The 26,961-nt window shown below is 43.7% G+C and overlaps 1 protein-coding gene across 2 annotated transcripts in view; it reads right to left on the reverse strand.

Moving 5' to 3' along the window:
• The window catches only part of LOC127432061 (uncharacterized protein C8orf34 homolog), a 139,142-nt gene that overhangs the window by 23,676 nt on the left and 88,505 nt on the right, over positions 1-26,961 (reverse strand). For both annotated transcript variants that reach the window (XM_051682851.1, XM_051682850.1), the window contains exons 9-11: positions 23,196-23,278; positions 22,446-22,519; positions 4,593-4,722 (exon numbers count right to left, since the gene is read on the reverse strand). In XM_051682851.1, the coding sequence (XP_051538811.1) occupies positions 4,593-4,722; positions 22,446-22,519; positions 23,196-23,278 (287 nt within the window). The remainder of the gene's footprint in view (positions 1-4,592; positions 4,723-22,445; positions 22,520-23,195; positions 23,279-26,961) is intronic.

A 26,961-nucleotide genomic window follows, 5' to 3' on the forward strand; every position in this document is an offset into this window, starting at 1 on the left:
AAAGTCTGATCGCTTGGGGGAAGAAGCTGTCATGAAGTCGGCTGGTGTGGGTCCTGATGCTGCGATACCACCTGCCTGATGGTAGCAGTGAGAGCAGCCCATGGCTCGGGTGGCTGGAGTCTCTGATGATCCTCCGAGCTTTTTTAGATATCTGGTATAGATGTCCTGGAGGAAGGGAAATTCACCTCCGATGATGTGTCTGGCAGTTCGCACCACCCTTTGCAGGGCTTTGCGGTTGAGGGCAGTGCTGTTGCCGTACCAGGCGCTGATGCAGCCAGTCAGGATGCTCTCTACAGTGCTGGTGTAGAACCGTGTGAGGATGTGGTGGTTTATTCCAAACTTCCTCAGCCGTCTTAGGAAGAAGAGGCGCTGGTGAGCCTTCTTCACAACAGCCCCATTGTGGACAGACCATATGAGTTCCTCAGTGATGTGGACACCGAGGAACTTGAAGCTGCTGACTCTCTCCACAGGTGCTCCATTGATGGTGATGGGGCTGTGTTCTCTGTCTTTTCTCCTGAAGTCCACCACAAGCTCCTTGGTCTTGCTGATATTGAGGGAGAGGCTGTGCTCCTGTGTGTCAGAGTGTGCACCTCCTCTCTGTAGGCTGTTTCATCATTGTCAGTGATCAGACCTACCACCGTCATATCATCAGCAAACTTAATGATGGCATTGGAGCTATGTGTTGCCACACAGTCATGTGTGTACAGGGAATACAGGAGTGGGCTAAGAACACAGCCCTGCGGGGCTCCAGTGTTGATGGTCAGTGATGAGGAGATGTTGCTGCCCATTCTAACCACCTGGCATCTGCCTGACAGGAAGTCCAGGATACAATTGCACAGCGAGCTGTTTAAGCCCAGAGCCCGGAGTTTCACATCAAGCTTGGAGGGCACTATGGTGTTGAATGCTGAGCTGTAGTCTACAAACAGCACTCTCACATATGTGTTCCTTTTTTCCAGGTGGGAGAGAGCAGTGTGTATTGTAGATGCAATAGCATCATCAGTGGAGCGGTTGTTGCGGTAAGCAAACTGCAACGGGTCAAGAGAGAGAGGCAGCACAGAGCAGATGTAATCTCTGATTAGTCTCTCAAAGCATTTGCTGATGATGGGGGTCAGAGCAACAGGACGCCAGTCATTTAAGCAAGTGATTTTGGATTGCTTTGGTACAGGCACAATAGTGGATGTTTTAAAGCATGTAGGGTCCACAGACAAGGAGAGGGAAAGGTTGAAAATGTCAGTAAAAACACCAGCCAGTTGGTTCGCACATGCTCTGATGACGCGACCCGGAATGCCGTCTGGACTCAGGGTGCGCAGTTTCCTGCTTGCTTATACTCTCATACAGTTCCTTGAGTGCCCGGTCTGTGTCGGCTTGTGAGGGGATGTACACCGCTATGATAAGAATGGTCGACACAGAAGCATGAGAAGTTCCAAATCAGGAGAGCAGAAAGACTTGATAGAATGTACGTTCCTCTGATCACACCAGGATTTGTTAATCATAAAACATACACCACCAAATCTGCTTTTATCTGAGAGGTCTTTCACTCTGTCCACTCGGTGCATGGAGAACCCCACGAGTCTGGAATCTCCACAGACATCCAATTTCTGTAAGGCAGATAATGCAGTAGTCCCTCGTCTCTCGTTGGAAAGAGATCCGCGCTCTCAGCTCGCAGAGCTTGTTGTCTAGAGACTGAATATTTGCCAGTAGAATGCTGGGTAGTGGGGGTCGATTTGCAGGACATCTTAGTCTGACAAGATGCCGGCTCTCCTTCCCCTTTTCCGGCTGTGTTTCCGCGGCCGGGCTGCCCAGACAAAGGGCTCCTCTGGCGTGTTTGAAAACAGCGGGTCGGTATTGAGGTATTTAAAGTCCGGTTTTCGGTGTGCTATTGCAGAACCAATGTCCAAAAGTGTTTGTCTATCATAGACAATAAGGCAGACAACATCCAAGACAAAAAAAAAAAGAAAGAATTTTAGACAAAACAAACAAAAAACTGCAATATTGGGTCGGAGCTCGCAACGCAGCAGCCATACTCGGCGCCATCTTGAACTACAATAGTGAGTGTGTGTGTCAAACGCATCGTCACCTAATTTAAACAGACGGCTGCGTACACAGGATGATCATGATTATATGTTGACTGTGAGTAACGTGCTATCGTGGTGCTTCTGTGATAGTATGGATGTCTGTTTCAGAAAACAAACAGATCATATACTTGAAAACACTGTTTGAGTTGCTGTTTGTGTGAATGACAACCGTATGTCCATCTAATAAGGATACGGCTGCATGCACAGTATTACCGTGCTGTGTTGACTGGGAGTAAACTGATATTGTGTTACTTTGTTGACAATTTGGCTGTCTGTTACATAAAATAAACATATCATATGCTTGGAAAGACTGTTTGAGTAGCTGTTTGTGACGAATGACAAATGCACAACCACTAATGTAAACAAACATGGCCGCACGAATCAGATGATCGCGTTTGATGTGTTGACTGTGCATATATGAGCTGTAAACTTTAAATCGTGGTACTTTGGTGACCATTTGGATGTATGAGTATAAAATAAACTTTTCATGTGCTTGAAAATACTGTATGATTCAATATTTGAGCGAATATGAATGACAGGTGCTTGTTCAGCCCAGCTGTGTGTCGGCGCAAAAGCTGATTTGAATCTGGCAGCTTGTAACGTAACTTGCTATAGCAGAAACACATATTTGTAATGCTACTCTGTGGGGGCCATTCATTAAAGTGACGGTACTTATGAAAAGGTTAAATGTTATTCTGATCATATGTTTTTTTCTGAGTATCTAACAGTATGTTCAATACTTGATTTTCTTGTTTAGCTAGGGTGACTATATTGTGGTTGTCCAAAAAGAGGAGGGGGGTTGTAATGCATTGTATTTAATATATTTAACGAATTACATTTATTGCAACATGTATATATTTAAAAATGTATAATATTTTTATACATTTGAAATGAATAAATCTTAAAAAAAATAAAAATAAATGTAGACACTTTTTTCACCCTTCACATGGCCTGATCTGTGTTTTATTTTTGTATTTTCTGAATTTTTTAGCATTGAAGTACCAGCTTTACAGGTCAAGTACAGAGGTTGCACTACAAATATCAGAGGAAGGGGTTGTACAATTTTAATCATGGTCTGTTTTATCCGTCCTATTAGTTTACATTTCCCTGATAAGTAGTATATTTCAGAGTCAATTTGTTTTTTCTCGCAACTTACGTAATTTTTATTCTGGTTGAGAACGCAGAGCACGCCTGGTGACATTTTGCCAACACACATATAGTGCATGGCTGCATGCGCAGAAAGCAAGCGGGTGGGCAAAAGAGAGAGAGAGATTTTATTATTTTTTTTTTTTTAAAAGACTGCACAATTAGGGTGCTTCTCAAATGGAAGGCTGCAGCCAAACACCCTTAGTCTGCCGCTCTCTGTCAGAATAACCACGTAAGAACATGTGAACATGAAAACTGGTGCGGAGTATCAAATACACAGAATGTACGAGAGTCCTAACTGCAGATCAATATGAAGAAAGCCAAATCCCGGACATTTACAGCCAATTTTGAAATCCCGGCCGGACACTTTTTTCAGGTCCAAAAAAAGAGGACATGTCCTGGAAAAAGAGGACGAAGGTCACCCTAGTTATTTTGCTAAGATAAAGTTTGTTAAATCATGCTGAAATGTCAACCTCCCACATTCACACACGCACACACACACACACAGAAGTCTATGGAAAGTCCCCACGATTATATAAAACAAAACATCTATGGATTTTATATGGATCTAACAATAATTTCTATCCCCTAACATTAACCCTAAAACTAACCCTCACAGAAACCTTTTTGCATTTTCAAAAAAACATCATTTAGTATGTTTACTAAGCCATTTCCCTCATGGGGATCGCTGGCTGGTCCCCACTATGTAGGTGATCTCAGGTTTTACTATCCTTGTGGGAACATTTGGTCCCCGCAATGGAGGTTAAACCTGTACACACACACAGCTGTTGCGCTGATGACTGTGAGAGTGCCCTTCTTAAATATTTAATATGTTTCAAATGTATGTGGTGTATAACAGCAAACAAAAATAAAAAGCAGGACATACATAAACAAACAACTGTGCAACACATGTCAGATTTCTGGGTGTTAGTGCAGCCGTTGGTATTGCCACATGCTTTTAAGCAGTTACAAAACGAATGAGTTTCGCACACACACGCACACACACACACACACACACACTCACGCACGCACGCACAACACCACTTTTCACAGAGATCTATCAGAACAAACCTGATAAAAGCCACCAGCTGAATTTGATCATCTGCAGACAGAGATTTGTCACTTCACAGCATTGCTAACAAGCTTGTGTCTGCGGTGGTGGCATTATTAAATTATTCAAAGATGGTCACCATTTTTTTCACAACATACTTTAATAGGTGGATCAGCTTTTAATTAGCCAGTCATACAGTGTTTACAGGCAGACAGAAGGGTGGTGGAGACTTTCAGATGTGTGGCCTTTGACAGTGTCAGTCATAATGGAAAGGTGGCCTGTTTTATATGTGTGTGGGTGGTTGTGTGTTAAAAGCCTACCGGCGAGATGTTTGCCCATGTTCTCCAGTTCCTTAGAAAACAGGGAGTCCTGGAGCTGCAGAGTACGTCTGGTTGTCTGGGGGCTCATGCCTCTGATCGGCTTCACATCCGATGCCCAGACAGGGTGACGCTGCGGCATACACACGAAAAAGAACATGGAGTCACATTAGATGAATTGGGAGCTTTGAATTACACTCCTTTTTACATACTACTTATGGTTACGACACTGTACCATATCTGTTAAAATGAGGGCCAATTATTTTTTTAAGAGAAATTAGAAAAACACTGAAAACCACAGTTCTATGGGATAAAAGTCTGGATGGCGGCGAAGACTGAAATTTTATTTGCGAACACTGCACTAGATTTTCAGTAGTGGTTTAAAGGTTTGAAGTAACAATCAATAAACTTTGAGGTTCCAAGGACGCATGGCAGTGGGCGACTTTTCATCCTACTATTACTACATTTCACATATTACTGCAATAATAAATGTAGCGGTTTTAGGGGATTAAGTATACAGCCCTTTGATTCAAAACTATTAGAACAAACTTAAATAATATACAAACAATAGATGAATCAAAATGAAAATCAGATTGGTTTGTATTGATTTATGTTACTGCTAACATGCATATTTTTCTGGCAACACAAAGAGCACTGCTTTTATTCTTAGTATGACTTGTTCTTAGACTAACCCTGGTTTGTAAGATACACATAAGATGCTAAACACTGACATGAAAAGCATTCAAAATGTTGAGGACAAGTCAAGATTCTGCCCTGGTCACCTCCATCATGATGCTGTATACATCTGAAAAACCGCAGCCATTTGGACCATAAGGAACAGGAATGTCATTATCCAAGTCCTGCTTCTGGCTGGACCAGCTGGCACTGACCAAAGATACATATCACTTTGGTTTGGCTTTGGTTGCAGCAGCTCACAGAACATAGAGAGCTCTGCAGTAGATGCTTTTCATACAGATTCGTAATGCCCCAAGGAGAACAGATGGACTTGAGATGTCATTGCAATTACAAGATAGGGTGGGTAGGAATCCAACATGTTGCATCGTTTTTTGTTTCAGTAAAATTTCGGCCATCTGTAGCACTTTAACATACATACACATGCAAGATACCCAAGATACGTACATACACACAAAAGCATATGTATAGCTGGGTTTCCACATATTTTTTATGCAAATTTTGGGATATCATATAAAAAAAATACTGGATGGAAACACTAAGATGCAAACAAAATTTCCATATGCTCCCTTGAGGTAGATACATCTTTTATTCTGTATGAAGACATGTGCATAAACTATGATGGAAACACATTTTACGAATACATATGACTGAATCTTTTGCTCATAACTGGACAAACCAGCTGACCAATATCATTGCAAAAGTCAAAGCTATATTTATTATGTATTCATTACATTTATTATTAATTTACACTCAATTAGCACTTTAATGGGAACACTATGGTCCTAATAAAGTGCCCGACATGCTCTTCTACTGTTGAAGCCCATGTACATTCTAAGATGCCATTCTGCTCATTACAATTGTACAGAGGGGTTATCTGAGTTACTGTAGCCTTTCTGTCAGCTCGAACCAATCTGTTTATTCAAACATGTCGGGAAGTAAATAAATATGAATTACAGTTTACAGAAACACTTTTGTAAACAATGAACTGCTGTTAAGAGAAATGTTAAGAGTATGTCAGCATTAATATTCCAGAATGATTCAGTCTGGATTCCACATCATAGGGCAAATAAGTTTTCTTTTTTTCTTTTTTGTGTTTGGTTTATTGGTTTGACTTAGTGGAGCATCATCATCAACCGTTGAAACCCAGTGTAGATCTTTCTCAGATACTTGTTAACTGAAGCAATCCTTGGAACTGCTCAGAGAGTGCAAAACTGTTCCCCTCAGCAGACTGCGGTTTACAATGATGGTTGTCTTTATTGATCATGATGTGTGCGTGCAACTCGAAACCGAGTGAGTCAAACTAGTTTGAAGCTCACAAGAGAACATTCAAATCTGCTTCCTTCCTATTCTTATGTGAACCTCATATGAATTTATCAGAGACAAGCTGTTTACCAGCCAAACGAAAAAAGCTGTTTTACATTTGGATGAGTAATCAGGCAATATGTGCTTACCGACTGGTCCACCAAAGCTGGAGATTGCAACCACTTTTGAAGGGGCTTCTGTCCACTCACAAACATGGATCCAATTGCTCCAGAAATGAAATCCATGTTGAGGATAGAAATGAGACCACTAGACAACTGTCCACATCTGAAGTACACTAGAGTGGGCATGTGGACTAGATACACTGTGTGCCTGTGTTTACAATTGGTGGCTGCCAAACCACTGGCAACCAATCCACCATTCACCTCAACTGTCTCTGAAGTAGCAGGACACTTCACTCTCATAAGCCGTTAAACAGTTTTTAAAGATGTGAAGATTCTCTTATGCACATCAAACACCACAGAAGAGCCACTGAAATTATTCAAACAAAGTCCAGATCATTGGAAGCAGGTTCAAAAACCACAAGGGAACGTCAAGGATTTACATTTGCCATTAAAAAGTTGCTTTCATGAGTGTATGCCGCTAGCCTCTCTTGCTTGACTCATTGCCTGCTGTCACATCTGCGTGTGCTGCCTCTTTACGGCCATGTTGGAGGCCGCAGGCTAAAGCCACAGTGATGTTAAGCAAGTACACAGAGTGCTGAGGCTTGTGTTCTTCCCACACCAACCTGCCACAAGAAGAAGTAGTTGCAATAAAGAATGGCGGCCCACCCTGACACAAGGAAACCAGCACCATCAACCACATTGCCTCAGTCCCTCTGGACTGAGCTGTTAAAACCAGTTGAAAGCCTGTTTGTTTGCTGGATATGATGGAGAAATGAAAAATGAAGGAGTTGGCCACAACAACAGTCTAATATAGTGTTGTCAAAGTACCGGTACTTCGGTACCAAGTTGATACTATAACAAAAAAAGATGTAACAATACCAGAGTTTCTGCAGTACCGAGCACTGACTCTATCTGGTACCAGTGCAGTCACTGACACATGACTGCTTTAAAATGCTAATTTTGAATGTGTGTTCTGTTACTCTTTACACTGAAATGGACAATTAATCAAATTAAAATTGTGACATGTCTTAGTGTGATTTATTAAACCACTAAAGGCTGCAATCTTAGTGTGGAAGAGATGAGTACGTTGAATGTATAAATCTTACCGCTCATACATATTGAGAATCATTCACGACATGTTGTATCAGATGACAGAGCAGAGCACTAATCTACTGTGAACCATGCAGCACATGTAAACTATATATTTATATAATTAAATCACAGAATTTGCACTTTAATCTCAAATCAACTTTATTTATATAGCATTTAAAACAACTGAGTTGACCAAAGTGCTTCACAGTAATAAAATTTAAAACATAACATTTAAAAATTACCACATACACAAACACCAGTAATCTAAAACACAAAATACAAACACTCCAAAACTGTGTCCTACTTTTCATTTGTCGGACTCAAATGCCAGTATAAAGAGATGAGATTTCAGACATGACTTAAAAGTATCCGTGTCACAAACTGTTTATCCGGAAATTGAAGCTTTAGGCAAAGAAATAAAAATAAATACACATCATAATAAAAGCACATTTCAAAATATAAGCTAGAGCCATGTAATTGAAGAAATTGTGACAGAAATATATTACAACTGTATAGTAAAATGTAATATTGACTGTAATGATAGTAATAATAATAATAATAACAATAATAATAATAATATAAGGAATATATCACAAGCAAGACTGCAGTTGAATAAAAAAATGATTAAAAAAAATGCAATGACATGTTGAAAAGTTCTATTTACACTTGTTAAAAGTTTTAAGAATTAGTTGATTAGACAACATTTTGATGATGAAATTAAATTAAACAAAAACATGGAATTCTGGAAAATAATAATAATAATAATAAAAAGGTAAACATGATTTGGTAAAGAATAAAACAGATTTCAGTAGGGTGCTACTTAAAAACACTTAAGCAATGCATCATTGATTGAGAAACACTTGAAGGAAACATGCACTTCTTTTACTTTATTATTTACAGTGAAATGTGACTTTTTTAATAGGCTAAATGGGTGTGTTTAATAGCACATTGTCATATTAGCATATATGCTGTGGTACCAAAATTGGTATAGTGAACCGTGAAATTTCACTTGTATCGGTACCGACTACTGAAATTTTAGTACCGTGACAACACTAGTCCAATATAATATTTCTTTCCTTCATTCTTTTTTCATTGTGGCCTTTCTTTGATCTCAGAGGAGATAACTGATTTAATCCTTTTTTTTTTTTTTCCCAAGTAGTAACCCATGTTTCATGCAATCGCTTGTTTGGAGAAAAGCATTTATGTCTGAAGTTAATTCTGAAGCAATACTTTTAGTTTATTATCACAGACAAATTGGCCATTTCACCTTTGGTAATGGGGAAAAACAAACAAATTGAAAACTCAAGAGCTGCATCTCTTAAAAGCCACGTGAAGTGGATAATGGCATTTGTTACACCATTTTATGAAGACACTTTCATGCTGTCGTCAAATACTTGTGCACATCCATTTTTATATGTCTTCACTGAAGACTTCCATGAACAAAAACCAAATTACATATCCAACAGATTGAATTAATATTCAACTGAATGGAAACTACTACACGAACCTGTGTTCTCCATTTACCCTCTGGTGCTCTGATAAAGAGTATGGCAGACGGAAATGAAGTCTAACGCAAAGGTTTATTAAATCTTCTTGACTTGGCAGCATGTGCACTCAACTAATGTATGTTCACGGGCACTGTGCCAAAAGCAAACGGGAAATGGACAATAACAAATTTATTATCTGATTAAACTCTAAACCCCCTAAACCACAGGAGAAGGGCCCTTCAACATTACATATTGTCTGCACCTGGATTGTACAGCACAGAAAACAACACAAACCCATAGAGCTTACACAAACACACACAACCTGTTGAAATGACTTCATTCAAGCAGTTAAAATCTGTAGAGTTTGTTTATAACATGAACCTATGACTGTACATGATACATGCTGAACAACCATTTACATGGAAAAACAGTAGTGAAGATTGTGTTTTCACTTGAACAAGTATCAGTCTTTGTAAAGGCTAGGGAATACTTTGTTTTTAGCGTGCCATTCCATCTCACACACTGTCATGTGCTCAACCTTTCAAAGTATACTCTTTGGACCACGAGCCCATTTCCATGCGCACTTTGACTGTTTTGTGAGACTGTTAGCACAGTCAATGGCATCTTCATGTCTACTTTCCTGCTAAGAACCTAAATAATTTATTTAAGAAATATAAATGGCCCTTCAAATTTTGTTTGATAATGAGGCCTGCGAAAAACTCTTGTGTGTGAAATCAATAACCAACTTTTTGGGCCCTATTTTAGGAGCGCTAGCTATGCCATACAGGCATGGCCAGGAATGTTTTGTATTTTCGTGCAAGCATGTGATAAGTCAAGGTGCAAGCGTGTTTGGCGAATTCGTATGGGCAATGTGCTAATGGGCTAGGTCAAGCACAATTTAATTCTGAGGTTCTTCTCCGGCACGTATGCGTCCTTTTATATAGTCCATTCCCTGTCAAGCACCAGCGATATAAACTAAGACAGCACATTCATAAGTTGGTAGTGTAAATGGACTGTATGCTATGAATTAAAAGAATAGAATTATTTTCTATTTTCAGAGTTTGACATGGACTTTATTAACACCTGCTGGTGGAATTTCCGAACTACAAATGCAGGAACTGAGTTTAGATGTGCTTCTGAAATGTCTTAGCGCTCAGACCTATTTCTCAGGAAAATAGCAAATTGCACTTCATTTACATACAATAAACCCCCAGTTTACACCCCCACATTGTGCAAACACTCCCAGCCACACCCACTTGCGATTTGCGCTGACATGAAAATTGTGCTTAGAATTAGTGCTCTCGCGAATATTTGATAAGACGTTGCACACAGTCATAGCGAGTAGTGCTGAGGTCTGTGGTTGCTTGTGGGCACACGTTTACATATATGTACAGTATATTAGTGGAGCTGTGTAAGCTAAGGTGGACTGAATTTCACACTGCAGTTTAGATGACTGAAGCTGCAAATCCAGACCCTGCTTAAAAGTTCCTGTTGTGTTTTGGATGCAGGCTCCAGTAAGGAATTCTGGTTAGTTGGTGTCCCCACTAGGCCTCTTAACTAGCTTGTCCAGCAAGACTAACTTTTTGGACCAGCTTCACTAGAAATTCCAGCATCTCCAGTTAGATTTGGCTGGTGAACAGCATGACTTTCAAACAAATCTTATACACACATATACAGTACACGACATTATATACATGAGCATAATTAGAATGTGTTCCACAAACTAGATCAGCTTAAACCAGGATAAACCAGCCTGATTCAGCCTGGACTAAGCTGTTTTTTCACCAGCAGAACCAGAAACGTGTAACAAAAAGAATAATATTCATGCTACATTGTTTGTATAGTAAGTACACTTTTTCTTGTTATAAATGTGTAGGCGCAATCAGAAAGATCAGGAAGGCAAATGCACAGCAGTTTGCAAACTTTAGCTTAGTCCACACAGAGCTCTCACAATCAAAGCAAACTCTCCCCGAGGTTGTTTTTCAGTATCACCCCAGTACTAAGACAATCAAGGCCGGAAACCACATGAGAGAGGCCTATTAATGTGTGACGGCTTGGATTACAAAGAAGGCCAATGTTAATAGAAAAGGTTTAAGTTGAAATATTTCAGATTTGCTAAGGTGGGAGGCAGTCGCAACAAAAGTTCATACAAATGAAGCCCAAGGGAAAAAACCCATATCCTCATTTTCCAGCCTTACATAAACAAATCTTTCAGTAATATAGACATTATATGCAGGGGCTTAATTAGCGTATGCAGAAAAATATAAAATACTTTCTACTCAGTCACTTTAATAAGGAAACAACCCGTCTAGTCTCCTGAGATTTCATTAAATTATACCATATGATTTTTGTTTCATAATAACAAGCTGCTATTCCATTTAAATTACCCACTGGGCTGATTAGAGAACTACACAATTATTATTTAAATTAACAAGCATGGCATAGGAAAGAATGAATAATTAATTCTGAAGATTAACATTTTCTGACTTTGCACTTTCCACAATGAACTACTGAATAATTGATTTAATCTGAAAATGTAACATTCCTAAATTAAAGGTACATGTTATGTTAAAATATCTTCTCTTATCTCAGCTTAATATGCAGAGACAACTATAAGTAATCCAATGGTAGGCTGATTCCAACGAAAAGTGTAAACACTCTGGCGCTATTGAGTGTCCATACTACATTGGCTTAAAAAATGGTGCGAGTCTGCAGGTAGGTTTACAATTTCTGAGGCCCCAAGCAACCGACCAACCCGGGGCCCCATTTAGAAAATTCTTGCTTAAAAAAATAACAAAATGTATTTTAAATCATCATTTTAAATTCATCCTATTAACCGTTGTAGCAAAGTACATTCAAAATGTTCACTGAAACATAAAAATCTAGTTAAAGATAATTAATGCATGTTTTCCAGTTCCAGGTCAGCGCGGCTAGCACTGGGGGCGATTTGGGGACCTCAATGGGATCGCCTCCGCCGGGTATCCCCCCGCGGACCTCCCATTCCCCAGCACGCTCGTCTGCCCCAATCGGGCTTCTGGATGAGTTCGCCGGCTCGTCGCACGGCGAGTCTGGCTTCTTGTTCGGGGCCCGCGAAGATGATGAGCTCTCGAGCGCAGCATCGGAGAGCGGGCTTGTCCAGTCGGACGCAGAAGCCTCAGCTGGGCTTCCCCCTTCGGGGACGGTCACCCAGTTACAGGCCGATGCCGAAATGACGGACATGCTTTCCCGGGCGGCCACGAGCTTCGGGCTAGAGTGGAACCCTCCGCTCTCCCCTGAACCCTCGCAGCTTGATGATTGGTTTCTGGGCTCGTGGCGCCGCTCAAAACAGCCGCGCCCCGCTCCAGTGCCATTCTTCCCGGAGGTGCATGAGGAGCTGACGAAGTCGCACCTTTTACTGCCTGACCCGGACTCCGCAGTTCCCCCGCTCTCACTACCCTCGATGGTGGGGCGGCCAGGGGCTATACGGCGATTCCCCCGGTGGATAAGGCGCTCGAGGTGCACTTATGCCCGCAGAGCGCCGCCACCTGGCGTGGATGCCCTAAGCTCCCATCCAAGCCCTGTAGGCTCACGTCGTCCCTGACGGCTAAGGCCTACAGCGCTGCTGGACAAGCCACCTCTGCCCTGCACGCCATGGCTCTCCTGCAGGTCCACCAAGCCAAGGCGCTGAAAGAACTCCACGAGGGTAGTTCCGCCCCAGATTTGATGCAGGAACTGCACTCGGCGACCGACCTCGCCCTCCGGGTGACGAAGGTCACGGTGCGGTCTTTCGGGCGGACGATGGCCACACTAGTGGTCCAGGAGCACCACCTGTGGCTCAACCTGGTCGAGATGGGCGAGGCCGACAAGACACGGTTCCTTGCTGCCCCCATTTCCCAGGCGGGCCTATTCGGCGACACCGTTGAGGACTTTGCCCAGCAGTTCTCGATGGTAAAGCAGCAGACGGAAGCAATCCGGCACATCCTGCCCCGGCGCGGCTCAAGACCCCGCACCCCGTCTGCTCGTCACCAAGGGCGTCCCCCTGTGGTGACTACACCGGCTCCGCTGCAGCCCGCCCCTCCAGCCCGGCCCCGGCGTGGAGCCCACCGCAGGAGGCCGATGCCACCCGTCTCACAGCCGGCGCCGAAGAACCCACGGAGGTCCTCGAAGCACCCCTGAGACGGGCAACCCAGGGACGAGGGAACCCACTCACGTGGAGCTGGTAGAAAGACCACTCCATCCCCCGGTGGAGGGCCGGGTGGAAAATCTTTTGTTGCCTTTTTGTTTGATTTTGCCGCACGCCCAAGTGGCTGCGGTACCCAACAGTTCAGCAAAAGAGCGGCTTCCTTCCTCCCTGGGTCACATACCCGGTGTGTACGGTCGTCACCACAACTATCGTCCACGGGCTTTTTCTTGCAGGATTGGCGCTCCAGCGGTGCCCTTTCCGCCCCTGAGTGCCCAGATGTGGCACAAATCCACCCCCGATGTGACAGCCTCCACAGGTCGCGAGGACAGGCCTCTTCCTCCCCATCCCAGGCTGTTCCGGGGGTGGTCACAAAGAGCCAGGTAAGTGCTTCGATGTCCCTAGACTCAGCACGGCCACGACGTGCTGTGGCACCTCGCGCTCCGCCCCACCGCGTGGTACGTCGGACGACGTTGTCCCCTTGGTCCCCCTCGCACAGAATTTGGACGCATGGCTTGCACTTCCCAATCCATCACGGTGGTTGGTCCAGACCGTCCGACTCGGCTACGTGATTCAGTTCGCCAGACGCCCGCCCAGGTTCAGTGGTATTCACTTCACCTTGGTCAAGGGCGAAAATGCTGTTACCCTGCATGCGGAGATCGCTACCCTCCTACGGAAGGGCGCGATAGAACCTGTCCCTCCAGCCGAGATGAAGAAAGGGTTTTACAGCCCCTACTTCATCGTACCGAAAAAAGGCGGTGGGTTGCGGCCAATCTTGGACCTGCGAGTACTGAACCGGGCTTTACACAGACTCCCGTTCAAGATGCTGACGCAAAGACGCATTCTAGCGAGCGTCCGGCATCAAGATTGGTTCGCGGCGGTAGACCTGAAGGATGCGTACTTTCATGACTCGATCCTTCCTCGACACAGACCCTTCCTGCGGTTCGCGTTCGAGGGTCAGGCGTATCAGTACAAAGTCCTCCCTTTCGGCCTGTCCCTGTCTCCTCGTGTCTTTACGAAGATCGCAGAGGCTGCCCTTGCCCCGTTAAGGGAGGTGGGCATTCGCATTCTCAACTATCTCGATGACTGGCTAATCTTAGCTCACTCTTGAGACGTGTTATGTGCACACAGGGACCTGGTGCTCTCACACCTCAGCCGACTAGGGCTTCGGGTCAACTGGGAAAAGAGCAAGCTCTTCCCGGTTCAGAGCATCTCTTTTCTCGGTTTGGAGTTGGACTCAGTCTCCCTTACGAACGAGCGCGCCCAGTCTGTGCTGGCCTGTTTGAAGGTGTTCAAACAGAAAACAGCGGTTCAACTGAAACTTTTTCAGAGGCTCCTGGGGCATATGGCATCCTCGGCGGTGGCCACCCCGCTCGGGTTGATGCATATGAGGCCGCTTCAGCACTGGCTCCAGACTCGAGTCCTGAGATGGGCATGGTGCCACGGGACACACCACTTGGCCATTACATCGGTCTGTCACCGTCTTTTCAGCCCTTGGACCGACCTCTCGTTTCTACGAGCAGGTGTTCCCCTAGAACTGGTCTCCAGACGTGTCATGGTAATGACAGACGCCACCAAAACGGGCTGGGGCGCTGTTTGCAATGGGCACACAGCCGCCGGCCTCTGGACGGGTCCGCGGCTGCATTGGCACATCAACTGCCTCGAGTTACTGGCAATTCTGCTTGCCCTGCGGAGGCTCCGGCCGTTATCCAGGGCAAGCACGTGCTAGTTCGGATGGACAGCACGGCAGCGGTAGCATATGTCAACCGCCAAGGCGGTCTGCGCTCCCGCTGTATGTCACAACTCGCCCGCCGTCTCCTTCTCCGGAGTCAGCAGCACCTCAAGTCGCTGCGAGCCACTCACATCCCAGGCAACCTCAACACTACAGTGGACGCGCTGTCACAGCAGGTTTCCCTCAGGGGAGAGTGGAGACTCCACCCTCAGGTGGTCCAGCTGATTTGGAGTCGATTCGGTCAGGCAAAGGTGGACCTGTTCGCCTCCCAAGAATCCTCCCACTGCCCGCTCTGGTACGCCCTCACCGAGGCTCCCCTCGGCATAGACGTGCTGGCACACAGCTGGCCCCCTGGCATTCGCAAATATGCGTTTCCCCAGTGAGCCTACTTGCACAGACCCTGTGCAAGGTCAGGGAGGACATGGAGCAGGTTATCCTGGTAGCACCCTACTGGCCCACCCAGACGTGGTTCTCGGACCTCATGCTCCTCACGACAGCCCCCCCCTGGCAAATTCCCCTGAGGAAGGACCTTCTTTCTCAGGGACGGGGCACCCTCTGGCACCCGCGCCCAGACCTCTGGAATCTCCATGTCTGGTCCCTGGACGGGACATGGAAGACCTAAGTGGCCTACCACCCACGGTGGTAGACACGATCACTCCGGCTAGGGCCCCCTCTATGAGGCGCCTGTATGCCTTTAAGTGGTGTCTATTCGCTAAGTGGTGTTCTTCTCGACACGAAGACCCCCAGAGATGCGCAGTTGGATCAATGCTTTCCTTCCTGCAGGAGAGGTTGGAAGGGAGGCTGTCCCCTTCCACCTTGAAGGTGTACGTTGCTGCCATAGCAGCACACCATGACGCAGTTGACGGTAAGTCCTTAGGGAAGCACGACCTGATCATCAGGTTCCTAAAAGGTGCCAGGAGGCTGAATCCCTCCAGACCGCCCCTCGTTCCCTCATGGGATCTCTCCGAAGTTCTTCAGGGTCTACAGAGAGCCCCCTTTGAGCCTTTGCAGTCAGCCGAGCTTAAGGCACTCTCCCTGAAGACTGCCCTCCTGACTGCGCTCACTTCCATCAAGAGGGTAGGTGACCTGCAAGCGCTCTCTGTCAGCAAAATGTGCCTGGAGTTCGGTCCGGGCTATTCTCACGTGATCCTGAGACCCCGACCGGGCTATGTGCCCAAGGTTCCCACCACTCCTTTTAGGGAACAGGTGGTGAACCTGCAAGCACTGCCCCAGGAGAAGGCAGACCCAGCCCTGTCATTGCTGTGTCCGGTGCACGCTTTACGCATCTATTTGGATCGCACGCAGAGCTTTAGAGTCTCTGAGCAGCTCTTTGTCTGCTTTGGTGCACAGCAGAAAGGAAGCGCTGTCTCCAAGCAGAGGATCGCCCACTGGCTTGTTGACGCCATAACTATGGCATATCTCACCCAAAACATGCCGCCCCCAGTAGGGCTACGAGCCCATTCTACCCGTGGTGTAGTGGCTTCTTGGGCCCTGGCCAGAGGTGCCTCTCTAACAGACATTTGCAGAGCAGCGGGCTGGGCAACACCCAACACCTTTGCAAGGTTCTACAACCTCCGGGTGGAACCGGTTTCATCCCAGGTAGTGGCACGCAACACAAGCGGATAAGCCCGGGATAGCCGGCCGGGTGTATCGCTTGCACATAGCGCCTTCCACCTCCTTTTGAGCTAAAGACGTGCGCTGTTAATTCCCAGTAGTGTTCAAAAAAAATTTTGTTCCCTGGTTGACTTCCTCTGAGCCCTGTGGCAGTCGAGTTTTCGGAGAGACTCACTGCCGGCCCAGTACACGCGCTAACTAAGAGCCCTGTTCTGGGGTAGGTGCTTCGCATGTGGTGGTTCTCTGTAAGGCTAAACCCCTTGTGATCTATATCTTCCGCTAGTTCGTTTCCCTGCTGGCAAACTGCGTCTTCCTTGGTCAGAGCCCCTCTGCCCCAGTCTCCATGTTTGTAGTAACTCCTCCCCCATTGGGCAGGATCTACCTTGAAGGCTCTCCACTTGGTTGGAAAGACCATGTGATGTATTTTTCCACTTAAAAATATCCCCCCCTCTCTTGGGGCGAGGTGTGGTCTCCGCGGTGTCCTCCCCTTGGGAGGGACACCCCCCGACTAGACCTGGCAGCCCAGTCGGATAATCCCCCTTCTTTTTTAGGGAGTGGAAAAAGAGAAGGGGAAAAGAGGCCACGACTGGGTTAAGCCTGTCTCTATCTTTGGGTAGTCGACTTGTCCCCAAAAAGGGCGGTTCGACACTCATAACTGTGTTGGGGGAGGTTACGTGTCGACCTGGTGTGCTGGCTACACAGCAAGTCTGCCCACCACACACCGCCAGTTCACGTAACACCGTTCAGCCTTGTGGCGTTTTGTATAGGGACCCCTAGTGTCACTACATCGACACCAACGTCGAGTGAGTGACAGATAGGGAACGTCATGGTTACTGGTGTAACCTCCGTTCCCTGATGGAGGGAACAAGATGTTGGTCCCTCCTGCCACAACGCTGAACTACCCGCTGAAATGGCCGGACCTTATATCGGCTCCTCAGCGTAAAACCTGAATGAGTGGTTGCATACCAGCTCCTTTTATACCCGTATATCCGGGGGAGTGGCATGCAAATACCACTCGCCAATTTTCATTGGCCTTTTATCAAAGACCAGAGGTGTCTCGGGCTCCCAAGAGTGACCCCTAGAGTCACTACATTGACACCAACATCTCGTTCCCTCCATCAGGGAACGGAGGTTACGCCAGTAACCATGACGTTTTCCACAATACAGTGATATAAAAAAATATATATTTACCTACATATATTTTTACAAAACACTATTTTTTTAATGAACATGATGTGCAATATCTACTACATTTGCTTACATTTTGGAATTCAGTTTTTATTTATTATTATTATTATAAACCAGTATTTGTCATTATAATTTGATACAGTATTATTACTATTACTTTGAGGGTTTGTTGTATACAATAGTATACAATAGTAATATAATAAGTAATAATAGTCTTATTTAATTGACTTTCACCTGGAGCTTATAGTCTGACATTGCTGTGTATTGTTCACCATGTTGCAAAAGGCTGTATTTTATGTTAGCATCGTATGCAACATTCGTAACAGTATTGTAACAGTAGATATACAAGGCACGGCGGCCCCTCAGCATACTAGAGCAGAAGGAAGAAAAAAGCTTGCCAATTATCAAGTGCTGAAACTTTGCCTGGTGCAGAACAGTCTGGAATAATGTTAAACATTGTAACAGTCACCTCTTTGCAACCTGAACTTGTTCAGGATGTTAAATTTTTGTGACACCTGCCCTAAAAACAACCTGAAGTTCAATCTGAAGACCTGAACTTCTTTTTAACTTGAGACTGTGTCTAAAAATGTGCCGATCCTGTGAGACACTGAAGAAACAGCGAGACGCGGTGCAGTAGGTATGGACGTTCGTCCAGCGCTTGTTTACATAGGAAAACAACGGAAAATAGAGCAGATGCAGGCAAAAACACGTTCGGTATGAACGGCCCCTAACTCATCCGTTCGCGTGTATCTGTGAGTGAGAGCGCGTGGGCGAAGCAAGTTCGGAAGGTCTGTATATATTTTTTTTTTTCATAAATTACAAACCCGAAATAAAAGTCCTACCTGAAAAACTGGCCCAGCCCGGTGGACCTCTAACGAGAACCGCTCTGAGAGCGCTGACAACAGCGTATTCACGCATGTACTCAGAACAACACTTCAACCCTCAAGTGGTTTTTGCTGAGCTTTCCTACCGCAACATCTGGGGCCCCACACAATTGTGTGGTTTGCTTGGTGGTTAAAACCACTACTGTGAGTCTGGAGTCTGACTTTTTGTTTGACCACTGAAAGATTAGAAGAGTGTTCAGGAAATCAGTTTACAAACATTGAAAATGAATTAGTCAGTGTAATTTATGAATGGTATATTATTCAATACGACAGCAAAGAAGCACTCTGTGTAGATCATAAAAACAGTAGACTGGATGTGAATTATACAGGTTGTCCAAGGGCCAAAAACTACAGAAAAGGCTCCAAAGAAGTTTTATGCTATCTGGAACCCTTACGAAACTCTCCACCTATCCTGAGCATCATTTATGGTGCTAAGATCATGACTTACATCTTGGAAGAGAGCAGCACAGATAAAGTACCCATGACCATTGTTGTCCCAAGAGGTAAGTCAGCTCGTAAAAGCATTACGTTTTGTTTTCCATGCCATTCTGGGCGGCGAGGAGCACGAACCCCAGAGGACCAGTTAAAGTAATAAGCTATTAGGAAGACAAATTGAATTTATCTTTCAAAGAGAACCCAAAATAAGCAATTAAACAGAAAACAACCACATTAATCTTTAAAAAGCTGCTGAAGGCGATCTGATCTTTTCACACATGCCGTTCCATGTGGGAAAACTTCTTGCTCTCACCTCACTGGCACTGTTTAATCTATATGCATGGAGCCTCCTTTTACACTTTCTCTGTCTCTTTCTTACTTTCTTCTTCCTTTCAGGAGGTGAAACAGTTCTTAAAGGGATAGTTCACCATAATGTCACTATAAACTCAGACTACTTTCTATCTTCCATAGAAATACAATAATGAAATATAATGCCATATAATGAAAGTGAATAATAACTATGGGCTCCACAAAACCACCATAAAACCACAGAGAAAAAGTATATTAAGAAAGTGACCTATATTTCAAGTCTTCTGAAGCCATACAACAAATTTGTGTATTGATTAGACAAAATATAAGTAGTTTTTGGATTCTGACAGCCCAGAGTCACTATTCAATTTCATTATTTGGCAAATAGCTGTGTGCAGACTTTTAAAAATGTTTCCTTTTGTGTTGCACTGAAGAAAGTCATATGGGTTTGGAGCGAATTGAACATGAGTACATGATGACAGAATTTAAGTTTTTGGGTTCAAACTGAATTCAAAAGTAAAGAGTGTATTTCTGTTTGAACGAGAAAGCAGATCTACACACGTGTGAGGCCCTATACGGTATCCAGACGGCATTGTTTACTTTGTGGTATGGATTCTCAGGGTGGTCACAGCTCTGTGGGTGAGGGAGGAGCAGAGCATGTCCCCACCAAGAGACGGAGAAGAAGCCTCACACTTGGTGTTGCCACTCTGTCTGGAGCACTCAGCCCATAAGCTCCATGCATGGCTCAGCCAATGATTCCTAAAGAACATTTTTCCAACACTTTTCCTCTATAATTATAGCTGCTCTCTCTGTTCTGCTGCTGATAGAAAAATAACCACTTCATGATGGGTTAAAAAGAGTTTGAGGTTGCTATAGTGACAGAAACCTGTATATAGTGCAATTCCCATGAGGTTTTGAGCGTATTTTTCTGCTATGTCAGAATGCAGGGAGAGTCCTGTTATTGTGTTCCATGTTGGAAATTTGTTCTGGTCTCTGGTGGCTGTGCTGACAGGTTTGATGGAATGGGGGATTTCTCCAACACAGGTGTCCTCCATGACCTTTCTCTCTCTCTAATGTAAACGAACACTACTCCATCAACAACATGATACTCTGCAAGAAGGACGCAGTTCTTGTGTGCTTTCTCAGCTAGTAAACAGCCAAGATTGTCTACTTCCAAACCCTGCACCTTTTCAATAGCTCCGTAACACAGGTGAATTTACGAAAGAGTTGTGCCACTTTTGCGCATGTATTTTCAGTGCAAAAACTGTGCCTTATTCACTAACTACCAGGTGCTGAAATAGTAAGTTTAAGTCATAAAATAGTAAGTTTAAGTAGTAAAAGTCATCCTTCTTTTTAGTGCAAACATGCATACTTTCTATATTAATTATTATTAGTGCTGTCAATCGATTTCAATTTCAATTTTTGATAGCATTATTTACATCATATGCAGATTAAAGAAATAGTTCACAAAAAAATTATAATTCTCTCATCATTTACTCACCCTTATGCCATCTCAAACTCATATGACTTTCTTTTCTCTGCAGAACACAAACAAAGATATTTTGATGTTTTTGTCCATACAATGTAAGTCAATGGGGTCTAATACTTTCAAGCTCCAAAAAAGACATAAAGGCAGTAATGCATGTCTTCTGAAGCGATACGATAATTTTTGGGTGAGAAACAGTATTTAATATAAAATAATCAAAATAATTTTATATATAATAAATACAGTAATTTCAATAATCCTGTGGCAGACGAGTAAAGCATTGATTAGACAATATAAAAAGTGGCTTTGGAGGTCAATACATAATTAGCTTCATAGTTTGATTTTGATATCATTGAACTTATCACTGGCCCACAGTCCACAGCAATCCATTTTGCAATTGAGTTTGTCATTCTGTCCGAGGTAGACTTGGGCTGTTCTCACAGGATGCGTTCTTGCTTTCCACTATTTTCATTGGTTTATGAACAAATGCATCAGACAGACACTTTCGAAGCTTTTCATGTTTCACTGGATTTTAGCATCTCTAGCGCAAAATGCCACATTTTTAGGACAAGTTCAATGTAGTTTGAATCTTTCAAAAATGTGTCTCCAGACCCCTTCATTCAGAGTTGTGCTTGTCCAGCAGTTGGTTAGTTCAAGTGGACAAGGAACAAGGAACACCCACTACGCAACACGCCCACTCGAAGTAACGCCCCCCTTGGACCATAAAGTGTTCCTATGCAATCACTGTATGATTCAAGAATACATTTTGGATTATATATGATGTAAACTATCATACTATTATGTATAAATGGATATATAAATGGTGAAATTAAACATTTCTCTTATGTTTTCTCCAGTTAGCTCACAAGCTAACTGGTTAGCATATTAGCTGCTCAACATACTGCAGGTTTAAAGAGCCATTTCAGGTGCCTTTATCACAGTGGTGGAGTGATGCTGCACAGTCCCAGTAAAGTCGGCAAGTTTGGGTGTGTTTGTGCTGTTACCTGATTTGCATAATTTCTTTAGTGAATGAGGTGCTAAAACAATGCAGACAGCACGTACCAATAATTTGGTTTATAAGTGAGCACAATTCATTCTTAGTGAATTCTCCCCACAACCTTTTCACATGATATGGTTATATTCATTGTTTTCCTAGGTGAGCGTCCCCTCTAGCTTGACAGGCACAGAGACAAATAGTCAAGTCATGCTGGGGCTGCTCCTTCCTGGAGAATGATATAAGTGGTTTTAACTGTCTATCTGACAGCGTTCACAATGGAGATGATGCTGTAGAGATTCATGACTTAGGGAAAGTGATATAATGAAACATTTTGCTGGCTGAGGATCACCTACCTGCCCTGTCACCTGAGAGGCCTTCTGCAGGTCTTCTGCTGCTGTCAGTGTTTCTGTCACCGCGGGTAATAGACCTGTTCCAGAACCAAAAAACACAATAGGGCCTTTACCACACACACACACTCTCGTAATATGCTCCCACACTCCGGTGACTGCACAAAAGGGGCCCTTGAGAGGCAATGGAGAGTTTACATTTTTCCTTTTTGTGGCTTCATATTATTATAATTGTAAAAATAATTTAAAAAAAATATTAAATAAAATATGATGGTTACACATTTTTTTTTTGTTTGTTTTTTTGTTTTTTTGTCCTTATTACAGTGTAATTACACATGTGAGTACTGAGTAATATTAATTAACAACTAATAATGTACATATATAGGTTTAGTTGCTTGGAATTATGCATAATCCACTGTTATTACTATTGTCATTACATGTAATATGTATAACAAGGACACTGTAATAGAAAGTGTTACCTATATATTTATATAAAATATTATTATTTTATTTTTTATTTATTTATTTTTTTGGACAGGATTTCCCTTTACTACGGCTTTAAAACAATGGTTTATTTATTTATTTTATTTTTTTAATGTACAAAAAAAGTTATACATTTATTGTCCTAATTTTGGACAGGATTGCATTTATGTATATGTTCTCATTTTAAAAATGCACTGGGCCTGGAGAACGGCAGGGGGGCTAAACATAAAATCATTGTATCAGGTCCCATGAATTTAAGTGCTGGGTTCTTACAAGGTATTTCTGGGACAGCTTGCTCTGGGATGTAAGGTGTGGGTTCTTCTGGTCCTGCAGGAGTGAGACTGTCCCCTTGAAGCCTAAAAAAATACACACACAAATATTAAGCTCTAGAGTAAGAAAAACATATTTTTTTTTCATATAAGTGGCTTGCATTTCTCCCCACAGTTATGATAGGTGCAGAAAATAGCTGTGAAAATACTATCATGTTCTCCATTCAGAGTATATTCTCCATTGAGGGCATGAAAGAACTCTGTGTAATTGATCGCTATCGAATAATATCTCTTTTCTACCCAGTGTCTTTGCTGGCTGAGAGCAAGTGGAGACAGTGAGTCTCTATTCATAAAAGATGATGAGACTGAGCCAAAGCACTCTATTTGTCTTATCACTATCAGGGGGAGGATGAGGATATGGGCAGACTGGAATGTAGACAAAGAATAACACAAGGGAACGCTTAAGACTTGACAACAATCTACTAATCGCCAAACAGCACAGCTGTCACAAACACCCATAATTTATGATGCCCTATCTTAGAGGATTGCTGGAATTAATAACTTTTCTAGAGAGGTCGGGTTCTTAAAGGAATAGTTTACCTTAAATGTAAATTCTATTAACGGTGACTAAAGATGATAACATTTTTGGGTAAACTATCCGATTAAGGCTATCTGAAAGAGCATGCCTCTTTAAAACAGCAAAAAACATCTATGTGCTTAAAAAAAAACACTTCAATAACAGATTGTGTGGCCAAGATCATACCAGGTGATTTGAGAAGGAACATCCAATTAAAAACTTCAGTTCTGGCAAATATCCTAGAGGGCTGGAAAATAAAGACCTGCAGCATGGTAATTCTCATACCTCATTTTTAAACAATGTCTTATTCTTAAACTGTTCCCTTTCACAGGAACTCGAGCTGCATAATGGCATTGGGACACGCCCTGAGTGTCACGTGGTCTGAAGCCCTTGTACAATCATGGCAATGCATTGGCTTGTGGCACTTAAGCGACGGCCCTAGGGAGCTACTTCACGGGCTCCATAAAAGCTCTCATTTTGACACCATCAAATCAGATTTTCTGTTCTTCAGTGCACGATCTCGTCTGGTATTGTACCAACGACTCATGTTGAAGCGAGGATCATTATTATTCTCCCTTTTGAGTGGTAACACAGGATGTAATTTAAGAAGCGACTAATGTCATTTTATACAGAGTAATTTCAGAGCAATATTAATGTGTTATTTTCCAAACATTACAAGGGTCCGACGGGGACAGCGGTGCTGTTTGAGGCTCACAATTTCACACCAAGAAGCATTATCCTGACTTGTTCCAGTTCCACGGCCTCCAGATTGGGTAATTTGGGTTTTTCGGCTTTAAGTCTGAGAAGATTGGAGTGCAAACGGACATTGGATTCTTCCTCGTGTTTGTCGCTCTCCTCTTTAGCGAAAGCGCAAGTCTCGTCAGACATGCTCTGAGGCCTAGCTTGGTGACCATTATCTGATGAACAAGCATGCGAAAGAGTTACCATGCGCCGTCGTTATTAAAAACACTGTATAAGAGAATTTGTCGTTAAAGGTAAGGAAACAAATTGGCCTCTTTGTCCTGTTGTCTTTTTCTGTGTCATTCTGGGAAAAAGCACATGAATAAGGCAATGGAGGAGCAGCCTCTGCCTTTCTCTCTCTCCCCTCCCCGTTCGAAGTGTGATCATGCATGGACCAGTGAGTCCGGCCGCAATACAAGGGGGCTAGAACCATGCACGAGTGCTTCGTCTGTGCCATTACTCTTCCGGGATGCTATCAGGAGATGCAAGATATTTTAATTCGTTTTCTTTTTGTCTTTCGCCCATTCGTGGAGCACACGGGTGTTCTGGCGAGACAAGAGACGTGCACTGCTATCTCTGCTTGATTTTTCGGTGGCAGCATGGATGTCACTCTTTTCAGTCAGCTGTTGGATCTACACATTATGGTTTTGCAGTCCAACCAAGCACATCGCGTTAAGGAATATTTTGAGCTAATATTGTTTGTAATTTTGCTTGATTTATACCAAATTAGCTCAGCCTCCCCTGTAATTTACGCTGGTGAACGAGCATCGAATATTTTCAGCTTGAGTTTTGCCATGACCGAGGATCTCGGGGCACGCGTGATATAACTCAATGTACGATAAAAATAGGTTTACACATGAGCCTGACTGGCTTGCTATGTAACGAAGGATGAGCCCCTATTCAGTGAACGAAATTGGACCGTATAAATGTATCCATTTCTCTCCGACATCCGACAATATGGTTCAGTTTTCCCCTGCAGCTTGCTAGGGAGCGAACATAAAAAAAAAACGCTTCCCGAATTCAGCCTCTGTCTCCATGACCAAGGGTCTCGAGACATGAATAACAGAATTCGATGTTCATCGAGCACAAGTGTACACACAACATACAGTGAACATAAGCACCACACGTTGTCCTCCCATAAAGAATGCCGGGGCCGTTGTGGAGAACCAGTTTTCTGAAATAAACATTCCCCCCAATGTTCATACATTTTTCTCCATTCAAATACTAGGGAAAAGGTTTATTCTGTCAGCGTCCCTGCTGTAGATACATTCAGGATGCTCATCATTTATGCCTAAATACAATAAAGGCAAAAACAATATCAAATTCCCGTCAACCAGCAACAGTATTAAAGGAGAGAAGGCTTCCCTCCACTGTGCCGCTGTTTCTGGGGCAGTCACCAAAAGTAAGGCAAGTGTGCCATCTAGTGGTTACAGGTCACGCTGCAGGCAAGATGCCATGCATTAATCCCTCAGTCTGCCCGTCTGTCAGATTGGCAGCAGCTGAAGGGCATTTCGAACTGGGTACTTCGAACGATAAAGCATGTAATGTCAGGAAGCCCTGTTTTTGATTCGGGAAATTCATTCTCTCTTAGAAAAAGGTGCATTAGAGGAGATTCCCCCTTCTCAGAGAGAATGCGGCTTTTACAGCTGTTATTTTCTGGTCCCGAAAAAAGAAGGCGGCTTGCATCCCATTCTGGATTTTGAGACGTTCGAATTTTGCTCTAATGAAATATCAATTCAGAATGCTGATGCAGAAACAAATAATGTCACGAGTGCAGCCGGGTGACTGGTTTGTGACAATAGATTTAAAGGACTCTTGTTTCCATATTCAGATTGCGCCGAAGCACAGGCACTTCCTCAGATTCGCTTTCGGGGGCAAGCGTATCAATTTTGCATCCTTCTGTTCAGACTTGCACTGGCACCATGCACTTTCACAAAATGCTTGGATGCAGCTTTGATGCCCTTGAGGCTTCAAGGCATCTGCATTTTGAATTACCTCGACGAATAGTTGGTGTTTGTCCACTCGGAGACCTTGGCTGCCCAACATTGAGATGTCATTCTCGGCCATTTGATCTAGGACTGTGTGTAACCTAGACAAGAGTATCCTGTTGCCAGGGAAATAGACTCTGTTTCTAGGGGTAGAGCTGGATTCGTGAGTGATGCAGGCGCGTCTGTCTCCAGTTCGCGTTCTGTCATTTCGGCAGTGTCTAGCGATGTAAAGAGTGGGACGTGTTCTCCCTGCAAAAATATTTCACAGGCTTTTGGGGCTCATAATCTCGTTTTCCGCTGTCATTCCCCAGGGCATGTTGCATGCAAGACTTTTTCAGTGCTGAATGAACTCCACAAAGCGACTTCAACCACTGACACATGCGTTCCGTCTCTTCAAAGTGACGCGTGGGTGCTACCAAACTCTGTTATCATGGAAACGGACCAGCCTTTTGATGTCGGCGTTC

Source organism: Myxocyprinus asiaticus, chromosome 41, assembly GCF_019703515.2.
Source record: "Myxocyprinus asiaticus isolate MX2 ecotype Aquarium Trade chromosome 41, UBuf_Myxa_2, whole genome shotgun sequence".
NCBI classification, from domain to species: Eukaryota; Metazoa; Chordata; class Actinopteri; order Cypriniformes; family Catostomidae; genus Myxocyprinus; species Myxocyprinus asiaticus.